The following is a 14,049-nucleotide window of genomic DNA, read 5'->3' on the forward strand; positions in this document are numbered from 1 at the left end:
CTGTCAAATAGAACAAACGCTGTGGGGGAGAGGGGGGAGAAGAGACTGGAGTTGGGAAACGCTGCCTTAGAGGTCTGTCTTAAATCACTTTCGGGAGGAACCGTGAATAGAGAGTCATCAAATCTTTTGGACAAAGACCCAGCGAGTTTTCTGAGGAGAGGTGAGCAGTTAACGTCTCACAGCAGGCAACAAGCATGTGAGGAAAACGTAGTTATTTCAATAAGACCTGAGCGGTTTTGTGTGTTTGTATGTTCGTGTGTTTGTTTCATTGTTTGATGTTTTCGCTGTTGTTGAATTAGTCGTGATCTGTGATGGTATTGACGCGAACCAATAGAAGCTGCTCTGATTTTATTTCTAACTCTATTTCTCTTTTGAGATTTTTAGGCTGTTTGGTAGATCACATTTGTTATAGTTGGTTCTATATCGTGTCAAAGTTAGTTTTAGGTTCGATATGCACTGGATAATCACTTATTTAATTGAGTGCAACTTGTAGAAAGAGAGGTAGGCTAACTGAGGTAAGGTATTTGAGTACTACACTTGTGTAGTGTGTACATAGTTTTAAAATTGGTTTTGTATGTTAAAAGCCTGATAGCTGCCATTCGAACCGTGGTGCGCACCAAACAAGTGGACCAAGACCACTAAAAAGATAGCTCTGAGTCCACTTTTAAACAAACTCTGGTGTGATTCGAATAAAATAAACACACATTGTTGGCACCAATAGCCTCGCAGTTACCCAGTCAACATATAGCGACATTGCACTGCGGGCGACCCGAGTTCGAATCCCGATCCCACTGAGTTCAAATTCCCGGTCCCACCCCCTTCTTTCTCTCCCAGTTTGCTTCCTGTCAAAACTACACTGTCCTATCTAAATAACCACATACAAAATAAATCTTAAAAAAACAAAAACAGGAAGTAATGACAAAATAAGACACAATTTCATGAAGGGAACATGGTGCATTGGAACATTGGTGTGTCCAAAACAAAATAAGCAGAAGGCAAATGTGTAGTAACAAATGAGTTTGCAGGTGGTGAAAATTAAATTATACTTACACACAAGTGTTCAGAGAGTTCCGTCTCAAAATAAAAATCACACAGCCCAGTGAAACGTTCTGAACAAATTATTATGCCTTTAGGTTCTGTATCTTTAGTTCTGCTGTCAAACGTGCCAGTGTGAACACTAAGCAGATCAGGACCAGATCAGTAACTTTTTCCTTTTTAGTCTGGGCCAAATTAACCAAACTACACGTGTGAACACACCTTTAATGTAATTGCTAGAACTGACAGATGGTCTCTTGGGTGTCATGTTACAGTTCAAATGATTCTTTGTGGTTTTTATCGAATGTTTCATATTGATATATAATAACTGCATATTGTTAAAACTAATTGTGATATTTTGATATCTTTGTAAGATTATAAACGCTATAGAACAAGGGCAGGGGAAAGGATATCCAATTAATATTGAACCTAAAACTAACTTTACTGTACTTTACATGGTTAAAATACATGTTCTGATTTTAAAAAAAAATGTGACATTTTACATCTAAACATAAATATAAACAGATTTATAACACTGAAAACAATTAACTTCATGGTACTCTGTTTACAGAAACTGTTTATAGTTCATGTTCATGTAAAAATATAACATGTTAGTCATTTAATTACTTTAGTGCTATGAATATAGTTATTAGAATATCAAACTATATTTAGATATTATGTGCTGTAGTGTAATTATTTACCTGTAGTTGTTAATGAAGATGAGTGTTACTAAATTTCTGTGGTCATGCTGTTTTATTCTTACTTGCAAAATCTCATAATGCAGGAGTAAAAACTTCATGTGGAAATGTATTGCTCAGGTCATCCTTGAGATGATTAGTTTTGGCTTGAATAACTAGTTAATGTGTCATCATTGGACTCACGCTCTGATGGCAAAAAATTATACCATCTTTATTGTCTGTGTGTACAATTGCTGAGATTTCGGAAGCTTCTGGAGCCGAAATTTAATCATGGTTCATTTTGTTTCTGACATCTGCTGTCTAATCAGAGCAGAGAGGGTTCGCAGAAAGGAGGGATTTAGAGGGACTGAATCATCAGACGATATATTTGCAAGATTTGGCATTAAATGATTTATATTCTGTTGTCCATGAGTATAAAAACAAACTCAGTAACTGATACATTTTTTATTTTGGCAGATCAGCCCCTCCCACTGCAATCACATCATCAGTGAAGCTCCTCCCACTGCAGTTCAGCATTAAATGCTGGAATATTCCCATCAGTTTACAAGTGAAGATGAGCCTCAAAGCATCAGGAAGAGCTGAAATCTACAAAGACTGAGATGAAACACACTAAGGATACTCGAGAAGAAACAAGTTGGTTTTTAACAATTATTCTTAAAAGCATTTCTGAAAAATGTTATGTTTTTAAATTTTATATGAAATTTAAATTATATACATACAAACCCAGATTTATAGTTACTGATAACTGGTAACAGGGTTGGTGAATGAGATCAACATTGTTCGTGCAAAAACTGAGACAACAGATTGAGATTATTTTTCTTTTCCTCCTGTCATGCTACAGAAAGACCCAGGTGATGTAACTTTTTGGGTGTCACAGTTTAAAAAAAAAAATACTGAATATTTTTTTTTAAATGTTACTATCACGTTAGATAACTGACTCATGGATCAAATTCATTTAACATTTCTCACTAGAAACATGGGATTTGTGCCTATAATGTTTAAAAAATAATATGAAGATTGTGGTAGAAATAGTTGGAAACTCAGAAGCAAAGACCAGGAGACTCTTGAGTATCTTCAACAGGTCTGATGCTACAGTCATCAAAAGTTTAGCTAAGACAGAGTTTCATTGTATTTTTAGGCATTTACTTTACTCAGCATTAGAAGTGACCAGTTAAACAAAACATCTAAAGACAACACAGGAAATCAACCCCCAACTGTGAGCTTCAGCAAACCTACCCCCCCCCCTGCCACAGAACACCCTCACTAGAAACTATATTGAATCTAATCAGTAAACAGATGCCATTATGTTCACATAAAATGTCCAATACAGTGTATATCACTCTAGGATTAGCAGAACTTGAACTGTTCTTAAATATTTATTCTGTCGTGGTTTCCCTCTTTCCCAGTTGAAGAAACCTGAGTTATTAGGGGGTCCTTGGAGTTACCATTATAACTTGAAACAGATGTTCTTCCTCACCCTGGCCTCGCTAGTGGGCCCCTAATAATAACAAGGGACATGCTTGCACAGTTAAATGTAGAATAGAACTATAATGGTACAAAGGTTATGAAGTCAGATAGACCTTTATTAACAAGTTAACAAAAGGCAGAGTAATGTATGAACACCACTACAGAGTCTCATCTCATGTATATACATCCTAAAGTTGTTTGCAGTACTCCATATATGCACTGTTGTATTTTTTTTTTACCATATATGCATTCCTTAAGGTTGATCAGTAGCTGTCATGTATTTCTAGCTCTTGAACTGGTTCTTTCCATGTCTGTGTTTTTCAAGCTTTAAATAGTTCTCTCTGTTCTTAGCTTACTGCACAAAGTTACTACACACAGTCAGATGATTATAGCAGGCAAGGCACTGAACCCCCAACTGCTCTACGGGTGCCGCAGCAATTATTCAACCACATTCCAGGGGAAATCAGAACCAAACTTCTCCCCTCACCGTTCTTCGTTGTACTAGAGGCAGAAGGAAGGAAGTAAAAGATTCTAATTCCCTAACTTTTTGAAAATATTGGGAATATCAACATATAGAATACATCACACAGATTAAAATTGAAAAAAAAGTATAAGATGTCTTCAACTTAGATGTTTTGTGTATTGTAAAGGGTTTCTCAATGTATGGTTTATCTCATCTTCATTGCCTTACTAGAAGTGTACTGGAATTGTTATCCAATGTTTGCAAATTTAACCCCTGTGCATCAATGAAAAAAAAAAAAAGTTAAAAAGTGAAACAAACAAACAAAAAGTTATAGACGTTTAAGTTTATGAAACTATATATTATATATATATATATATATATATATATATATTATGAAACATGTTGAACTTGCTAGACAATCAAAGCCATAAATCTAAAGTTGTGTTCCAAATTTACATTTACATTTACATTTATTCATTTAGCAGACACTTTTATCCAAAGCGACTTACAGGTGGGGAATACATCAATTGATTTGTCCTAAAGAGGCAAAACGACCTACGGAGTGCTCAAATTACCATATAACAGGCATTGTTCAAATAAGTACAAGCTAGAAAGGGAAAAGAGTAGATTTTTTTTTTTTTTTTTTTTTTGTGTCAAGTAGTGTCGAAAGAGATCGGTTTTCAGCAGTCGTTTGAAAGTTGTTAGGGAGTTGGCATTCCGGATAGCGGTGGGAAGATCATTCCACCAGCCAGGAACGGTGTAAGAGAATGTTCTGGAAAGTGATTTTGTGCCTCTTAGTGATGGTACAATGAGGCGTCGCTCACTGGCGGATCTCAGAGTTCTGGAGGGAGTGTAGATTGGTAGCAGTGAGTGGAGGTGTCGAGCCTGTGGTTGTTCTATATGCAAGCATCAGTGTCTTGAATTTGATGCGAGCTGCAATTGGGAGCCAGTGCAGGGTGATAAAGAGAGGTGTGACATGGGCCCTTTTGGGCTCGTTGAAGACCAGTCGTGCTGCTGCATTCTGAATCATTTGTAGAGGTTTGATTGTGCATGAGGGAAGACCGGCTAGAAGAGCATTGCAGTAGTCCAGCCTGGAGATGACCAGGGCCTGGACAAGAAGTTGTGTGGCCTGCTCTGTTAGAAAGGGCCTGATCTTTCTAATGTTGTGTAGGGCAAACCTGCAAGATCGAGCAGTTTTAGCAATGTGGTCTTTGAAAGTCAGCTGGTCATCAAGGATAACACCAAGATTTCTGGCAGAACTTGATGGGGTAATTGTTAAAGTACCTAAACTAATGGTGAAATCATGCTGTAGAGTCGGAGTGGCAGGGAAAATAAGGAGCTCAGTCTTTGCCAAGTTGAGCTGTAGATGATGTTCTTTCATCTACTCCGAGATGTCCGCCAAGCAGCCTGAGATCCGTGCAGCTACTGTTGGATCATCTGGTTGAAATGAAAGATAGAGCTGCGTGTCATCAGCATAGCAGTGGTAAGAGAAGCCATGTGCCTGTATGATGGGCCCCAGTGATGTAGTGTAAATGGAGAAGAGGAGGGGTCCAAGAACTGATCCCTGAGGAACCCCAGTGACCAGATGATGTGCTTTGGATACCTCCCCTCCCCAGGCCACTCTGAAAGACCTTCCTGTGAGATAGGATTCAAACCAGCCAAGTGGAATCCCTGTGATACCCAGTGATGAGAGGGTGGACAGGAGGATCTGATGATTGACTGTGTCAAAAGCAGCAGAAAGATCCAGCAAAATGAGTACTGATGATCTGGAATCAGCTTTTGCAATCCGCAAGGCTTCAGTGACTGACAGTAGTGCAGTTTCAGTTGAGTGGCCGCTCCTGAACCCTGACTGGTTAGCATCCAATGAACTGTTCTGTGCGAGAAATAGTGATACCTGGTTAAAAACGACTCGTTCAAGTGTTTTTGCTATGAATGGAAGGAGAGAGATCGGTCTATAGTTATCTATAAGTGAAGTGTTTAATGTAGGTTTTTTGAGCAGTGGGGTTACCCGAGCCTGCTTGAATGCAGTGGGGAAAGTGCCTGTGAGGAGAGATGTGTTGATGATGTGTGTAAGTGCTGGTAAGAGTGTAGGAGAGATTGCTTGGAGGAGGTGAGAGGGGATAGGATCTAGTGGGCATGTTGTAGGATGGCTGGAGAGGAGAAGTTTGGATACTTCAGAGAGGGGACAGAAGGAGAAGAATGGGGTGTTAGCTGTGGATGTTGTCTGTATTGTTTCCTGTATGTGTGGAGACGAGAACTGGCTGCTAATAGTTGTCGTTTTGTTAGTAAAGAATGTGCGAAATCGTCGGCTGTTATAGAAGTGGTGGGAGGTGGTGCGGGAGGGCAGAGGAGCGAATTGAATGTTTTGAAGAGGTAACGTGTGTTTGGAGCATTGTTGATCTTGGTGTGGAAGTATGAGGATTTGGCAGTATGGACTTGAGCAGAGAAGGATGAAAGTAAAGACTGATACATACTGAAGTCAGATGGATTAAATTTAAGGTTGATATCTCAAAAAATTAGCTTTCAGTAAGATTGTGTTTGGGCGCAGTACCAGATTTTTCCTATTAGATGCCAGCAAAACTCAACTGGTGTGCACAGTGGTTGTATTTGTGATTTGCAGTAGTTTTTCTCTCTCAAATATTACAAGCACACACACATTTATTATTATTTTTTTTTTATGACACATACAAACCACACTCTATCTATCTATCCAATTGGCTCTGTAATATGCAGAAAACAGCAATAAGGTGAGTATTTGCTTTATAGGCCAAACCTGAAAAAAATGTAAAGCCTTGCCAACAGAATGAAAGTCTATTAACAAAAATTGCATCATTTTACAGTTAAATGGCCTTGCGATTAAAAACAGCCATTTTAATGGGTTTCAATGGTGACATTTTTGTCCTGAGAGGAACTATTTAGTGCCAAATATATATATATATTTTTTTTAAAGAAAATGGGGGGTGAAATCGTAAAATTCCAGTAAAAATACACACCTGAGACAACATTCATGCACCTGCCAATAACACAGGCAAAAAAAAAAAAAAAAAAAAAAAAAAATACAAAAATTTCCAAAATGTCACACAAGGATTAAATGTAGTTTTTTCATCTATTCTTGTTAATATGCACTTAGGTTGCTCTTTGTAATAGTTTGATTATTATCTATATATTTTACCATTTCCATTGTGTTCACTTTTGTATTAATAACTAATTACCTCATGACAAAATAATAAACCTCTTATTAACTCCTAAGACCATTTCCAGTTTAACAAACTATGCTCTTATGGTCCAAATTTCAAAGCAAACTAATCCTATTTGATCCTATTTTGATAATCCTTTTGCTTTAATTTCAGTTCTCAATTTTTTACTTTAATCATAACTTCACTAAATGTTTTCCCAAATAGAGCATTATTTGGTATCTAAGTGAAACTTCATGTATATTTCATCAATCTATAACTAATTACAAGCTTTGTTTTTGCCAAGTTATTCTAGCTGTTTCATGTGCCTGTTCTCCTAATGCAGTTAAATCATCATCTGTATAATTGATAAATCTTTGTTGATTATATAATTAATCCATTCTGTAGTTTTATTTAGTGTAATCCAGATAAATGTTGAATCAAACCCTATATTAATTCTATCTTTTGCCATAAATTTGTTTAGAATTTGTCTAGGTTATACATTAGGGTCTGGTTTATAGGCCCTTTTAGTTTTATTGTTTTCCTCAATTTTTTTCAGTTCCCCACTGCCTCATGGTAATTTAATAAAGCAATCATAGTCTTTCACATATTCCTTTTCATCCAGTTGATAAAGGAGCCAATAGTCATTCTTTTCCACAAATTTAAACGATATCTGCTATTATTCATGATTGATCATCACATGTTTCTTTAGCAGGTAAAGCTATAGTTTGATTATCACAGTTTTCTGGCTTTTTCCTTTCTTATTTGTTCTGCTCACAGATCTGGAGCTCTCGTGGAAAAAAAAAAAAAAAAAAAAAAAAAAAACTCATATGTTTCAACACATAATGCTTGAAAAAAGGGCTTTCCTTGCCATTAAAGCTAGGAAACCCCTGGTGACATGATTCATTACATTATTTTTATCCAATATGATTGGTAGTTCTTATGTATAATTCATCAAACCCTTCGGTTACTAGGTAAAAGCAAATCTGGATTTCTTAATTGCTTCAGTTTGTTTACTCAGAGCCATGAGATTATATATTTAGACACCTGTATAGATTAATTTCCCTTTTTGTCTTACTTAGATATGATTCAGACACACTTTGGTCCAAGTGTTGGAAACATTTAGTTTTCAAATTGATCCTGCAAGAAAAAGAAATTTTAGTAATGATTAATAATAAAACAAAAAAACATTAATATACCTCATTAACTGAAACTTTGTGGGACATACTTATTTCATCAAAATGTTTGTTGTACTTTATAGCAGTTGTCTATTACATCAGGCCTTCTTTTTATGTCTTTTCACTTCACATTTCTCTCTGAATTATACTGAAGTTCTAAAATTATTATTATTATTTTTCCTTTCATTTCAGAGCTGATGGAAGAGAACAAGTAGTGAAGTGGAGGAGGAGCATCATGACAAACCTGGAGAAAAACTTTTAGGTCACTCAAAGAATAAAAAGACATTTTTAAAGAAAGGAAGAGCCAAGAAATCTTTCACCTGCACTCAGTGTGGAAAGTGTTTCTCAAGGAAATATAATTTTGAGCTTCACATGAGAGTTCACACTGGAGAGAAACCATTCACGTGTGATCAATGCGGGAAGAGCTTCGCACAATCAGCAAACCTTAAAAAACACATGAGAATTCACACCGGAGAGAAGCCACACACATGCGATCAATGTGGGAAGAGCTTCACAGAAAAAATACATCTTAAAGCACACATGAGAATCCACACTGGAGAGAAACCGTTCACCTGTGAGAAGTGCCGGAAGAGTTTCACACAGAAAGCACATCTCAAGCAGCACATGATGATCCACACTGGAGAGAAACCATACCCATGTGATAAATGTGAGAAGAGTTTCACAGATTCATCACACCTTAAGAGTCACATGAGGATCCACACCGGAGAGAAGCCGTTCATGTGTGATCAGTGTGAAAAGAGATTCTCAAACAAACAACATCTTGAGCATCACATGGCAGTTCATACTGGAGTGAAGCCGTTCATGTGTGATCAGTGTGGAAAGAGTTTTGTGAACTCTTCAAAACGTGAAAGACACATGAAAATCCACACTGGAGAGAAGCCGTTCACATGTGATCAGTGCGGAAATAGCTTTAAAGAAAAAATAGACTTTAATAGACACATGAGGATCCACACTGGAGAGAAGCCTTACGCATGCGATCAATGTGGAAAGAGTTTCACAGATTCAGCGTACCTTAAGATTCACATGAGGATCCACACCGGAGAAAAGCCGTTTGTGTGTGATCAGTGTGAAAAGAGATTCTCACTTAAAAATAGACTTAGGATTCACATGAGAATCCACACTGGAGAGAAGCCATTCATGTGTGAACAGTGTGAAAAGAGATTCACAATCAAAAAAAGGCTTAAAGAGCACATGAGAATCCACACCGGAGAGAAGCCGTTTATGTGTGATCAGTGTGAAAAAACATTTGTCTTTTCATCAAACCTGAAGAAACACCTGACAGTTCATACGAAGGAGAAGCCACATTTATGTGAATGTGGAAAGAGTTTTTCACTGCCCCAAAGTTTAAAAGTACATCAGAAAATTCATACTGGTGTGAGAGATTATATGTGCTTTGAGTGTGACAAGACTTTTATTTCAGTGACCCATTTAAAACAGCACCAGAGGATTCACACTGGAGAAAAACCTTACAAGTGTTCACACTGTGACAAGAGATTCAGTCTGTCAAAAACTCTGAAAGCACATGAGAAGATCCACAGCAGATAGAAGCCGCACACGTGTGATCAGTGCAAAACCAGTTTTGCTTATAAAAGTCACCTGAAGATACACATGAAAATTCATGCAGTGGAGAAACCACTTAGTGGAGAAACCAATTAGTTTCCTAACAGTCATGAAGAGCGACAGGGTGTTGGTTGATTGATATCTGGTACACCAACACGACTGTTCAGAACAAAAATTCGGACATGAGATTTGTCTGGTCAGACCAATGCAAAAACAGCAGTAAATGCACATTCACTCTCTGACAGTAGGTGGCGCTCATGGAAAAGCTGAAATACAGCAATGCTGTGCAACTTCGTTTTTGACTCCTGCTTTTTAAGAAGAAAAACAAAGAAAACAAACTGTATTTTTTTAATGTCCACAAACAGCTGTTTGTGTATTTGGTGCTTATCAAGAATACAGAGACAAGAGAGATGCTTCCAGATTATTCCTACTTCGGCTTTACAGAATTCTGCAATCAGCAGAATCATTTTTATAATGTTATTTCTGAAAGCTATAAAGTTGCCTATTGTGTTTGGTTTTTAAGCTTTGCTTTTTGTTTTAACTCATTACAACTCAGTAGATCTTTTTAAATGCCTAAAAAATTTCACCACTTGACTGACACTGAGTGAGATTGCTGTCTTCATTATTAAGAGAGTAATATCCAGTATCAAATATACATTTTTTAGCTGTAGTGTCTGATGAGTGTCATTAGTGTTTGTATTTGTAATTATAGATTTGATATTTTTAATGGAGTCATTATTCAATGGAGCAGTTTTATAGGCTTGCCACTGTAGAAGATTTTTATTGATCAAGATATGAATTAATCAAGTGTCAATATGGCCATTTGTGTATCAAGTTATTCTTAATCAGGAGAGTTGAATTTGTGTAATCGAGTTATTTAACTATTATGGTCATATATAACTGTTTGTGCTCAAATATGATGAGCTGCTATTAAGAGAAAATGTGATGATCTTGAGCTGACATGTGATGAACAGAAACCTCTTTGTGTTATTATTACACTGACTTGAGGAAATATAGACTAGCCATAGTGGCCTGAATGATATGTATTGTTTATGGAAAAGAGTGTGCAAACACATATTCGACAGATTCTATGGAAAGTCTCTCATCTTCACTGTCACTGGTAAAAAACAATAAAATAAAAAATGTCTATCTTCTGAAACCTCAAGACTTTGAGAGTGATTTCTCACAGAAGCGACAGAAGCCACCACACCACTTAAAACATATTTCTTTGGTGTCAACAGACTGAGGGTATTTGTTGGTCACAAATCTGTACATTTATTTCTGTTTATTCTTTGTTTCCAACTATATATTCTGAAGAATTTACATTATTTATATTACATTTACATGTTTTTACAAATCTGGCTGTATTTTAAGGAAAAAAAGTGAAAGAAAGTACCTTTAGGGGGTACAGCATTGATATACTATATCAATAATCATAGAGTTTTAAAAACAATTCTAAATTTAAGACAATAGTAGAGTCCACATACGTGACTGTGATTATTATGGTCTTTTGACCTATTTGTGAAGCAGAAGCATGAAAAGAGAACTAATGGCTAAAAAGTCAAAACATAATGTGACCAAACATGTCAGCATACATTTCCAAAATGCATGCAGCTTGTGTATAAAAGTATTGTTTGTGTATTTTCTATTTAATGTAAATTGTGCCCAGCAGAAGTAGTTGAATATCAGGCTTCAATGATTTACTTCAGTACAAATATGAAACTACACATATTCCAAAATAGAAAAGATTTATTAACTGTATGAAATAAGGTTACATGTGAAATTGATATAAATCATGTCAATTAATGACTTTTAAAAAAAAAATCATCTGTGTAACTGTAAGTAAATGGATTATCTAAATAAAATATATCAGCTTAGCTTTTTTTTAAAAATGCAATAAAATACATAATTCAATGATGTTAATAAGCTAAAGCTATTTTTAGCTGTTTTAGTGATTCCTGTAGCAGGTTGCTTTATTAGGATTACAAGTTTGTATATTTCTGTTTTTTTTTTTTACAGCCGATCTACATACGCATGAAGCAGATGGTAAACTGACAGGCCTGTGCTGCAGCTCTATGGATGTTTTGTTCTTCAGGTCTCTGTTTCAGTCACATGACTGAAAACTAAGAACAGAAGCAACGATCATCTTCAGAACTTTGTGTCGAGACACATCTGCTAAATTCGCCCATTTGTGCTTCTGATTGTACTGCTCTGCTTTCTCATCCAAGTTCTCTTGAATGTGTTTCATGCAGGTTATCAAGGAATCCAGGCATGTGGATCACTGATATCTCTTTACCCATCCTGACACTGCTTTCTGAGCTGCTCTGTTTCATTTCAGAGTTTGAACCAGCTGAAGATTCAAACAGGTTTCTGGTTCCAGAGGCACTTTTTTTTTTGTTCTGGTTTCTCCCAGCAGAACCAGTCTAATCTGGTCTTTCCTCTCAGAAACGACATCAGCCTCATCTGGATCTTCAGCTGAAACAAAAAGATCAAATCACTCCTCAGATCATGATGTCTATCAGATCGCTCATTGTTCATTTATTCATTCTCCAGTCTCTAGTGTGCAGGAGTATATCGCTATACCAGCAAGGACTCAAGGAAATAAAGCGAGGAACTCTACACTGACATGTTTCAGTGTGTCTGTAATGGATTGTTGGATTCCCCGTGATTGTTACAGGGACTTTTATGGTGAAATTGTTTTTTCAGTTGTGTGGTTATCCCCTGTATATACCCTCTGTTTCTCGATTCTTTGTGAATTTCTTGGATGATGTCCCAAGTGTTTTGCTTTCTGTTTTTGTTCCATTTTCTGGGATTTTTTTTATTTTTTTTAATTAATTAGTTGATGTTGTGTTTGGATCCAGTCTCTCTCTTGATTCACCTCCATCACTGTGCATCAGAGAACCGGAGCAGAAACATCTTTAGATAAAAACAGTCATAGTAACCCTACATTATAATTAAACACATCTCTGTGCTAGTTTTGTAGTTTCACTAATGTTATATTATTGCATTAAATATTAGTTTGGTTTTCCATGTTTAACTTAATGACTAATCATAAAGAACTGCCAACACAAAGCACACGATTGAATTTTGTTTAATATCTACAACTTCACAATCCAAGCTTTTTGCACCCAAGACAAAAGATGAGCTAGGATGTTTGATGCTATTATTCAACCATTATAATGAGATAAATTAATTAAAGAAATGTACCTTTTCTGTCAGAAAATAATAATAGATAAAAGTCACAAGAAACAGCTTTGGTCAATGTAAAATAGTGACGCTGGTTTTAAGGTAATGTCACAACAACATAACAACTGACAGTGCTGAACATGCTGTGTCTCCTCCTCATTTGATTGTCTGATTTACTCTTGTTATCGAAACTGTGAAACTTTCCTCCACATTCAGTCACCAGTCGCTGGAGATCAGCATGGTTTTGTAGATATTTATGAATAGTCTGATCCAGATCCTCCAGTTCATCTCCACATGTGAACAGGATCATGATGCATTTGTGAACTTCAGGAAAAAACAAACACTTAATGTAAACTAGGATCTCTTCCTCATTTTGCACAGGTTTCAGAAATGGTGAGGAGAACTGCACTGAGACCTGCTGAACATGGAGAGACCAGCTACTCTTTCATCATCATCTTTCATTATTCAAATCTGGATCCAGCAGATCTAGACAATCAATCATATAAACCTGCTTTTCACCAATCTGTGGTTCACCCTCACAAACTTCAGTCTCATGCTCTTTAAACTTTCTTATTTAAAATATATGTAATAAGGAAATTTATCCATTAATCTGAGTCTAAGAATCTGTGTTTTACATATGCTTGTTAACAGATGAAAAGTCCTGTGGATCTTTATTTGAATGCTGTCTGAATCAGCTGAAGGCTGCAGGTTGCCCAGGCAGAACAGTGATCCATCTCACTCTAAATTAGAACACAATTTGTTCTCTTTATTAAATATTCATAGACCTGTGGTTCTACAAATTCAAAATAAAGCACGGATATAAATATATAGAAAACACAAAGACTATAGCTTATTTAGCAAATTACCAATCAATAGAGGTAAGGGTAACATATTTTCCTTACATTACTTAAATAAGTGGGAATGGATCTCCAATGAATACAAACATAAATACAACGAATTTGTGCGTGCTGACGCTGCATTGACTGTTTCTTGTAATAGCAGCTGCTACCCACATGCAACATTTCAGTTATAAACAACTTTAGAGCGCATGCGTTTCGTAAACTGTCTGAGCAGGTTTCACAACCCATGTCTGCAGAGTAGCTTTCGCGTAAACACTGTTTAATGTTCTGCGAATGCTTGATTTTCACAGTTAAGCGGTCAACAGTGTTTTAAATACCTATTTGCAATGTGATGCATGCACAATCAATGATTTGCACTAATCCAGTATTGCTTTTTAACAAACTATTTACAGTGTGCAGGCTATTTAA

General features: G+C 36.4%; 1 protein-coding gene across 1 annotated transcript; it reads left to right on the forward strand.

Annotated features, from left to right (window-relative positions):
* Nucleotides 1-2,052: 2,052 nt before the first annotated feature.
* Nucleotides 2,053-9,717, forward strand: LOC127161358 (gastrula zinc finger protein XlCGF57.1). Its single transcript, XM_051104069.1, has 2 exons — nt 2,053-2,366; nt 8,207-9,717. Exon 2 carries the CDS (start codon nt 8,387-8,389, stop codon nt 9,578-9,580), a length of 1,194 nt encoding a protein of 397 aa, XP_050960026.1. The 5' UTR covers nt 2,053-2,366; nt 8,207-8,386; the 3' UTR covers nt 9,581-9,717.
* The last annotated feature ends 4,332 nt before the right edge of the window (nt 9,718-14,049 follow it).

The sequence above is a fragment of the Labeo rohita genome, chromosome 3 (genome assembly GCF_022985175.1).
Source record: "Labeo rohita strain BAU-BD-2019 chromosome 3, IGBB_LRoh.1.0, whole genome shotgun sequence".
Taxonomy (NCBI): Eukaryota; Metazoa; Chordata; class Actinopteri; order Cypriniformes; family Cyprinidae; genus Labeo; species Labeo rohita.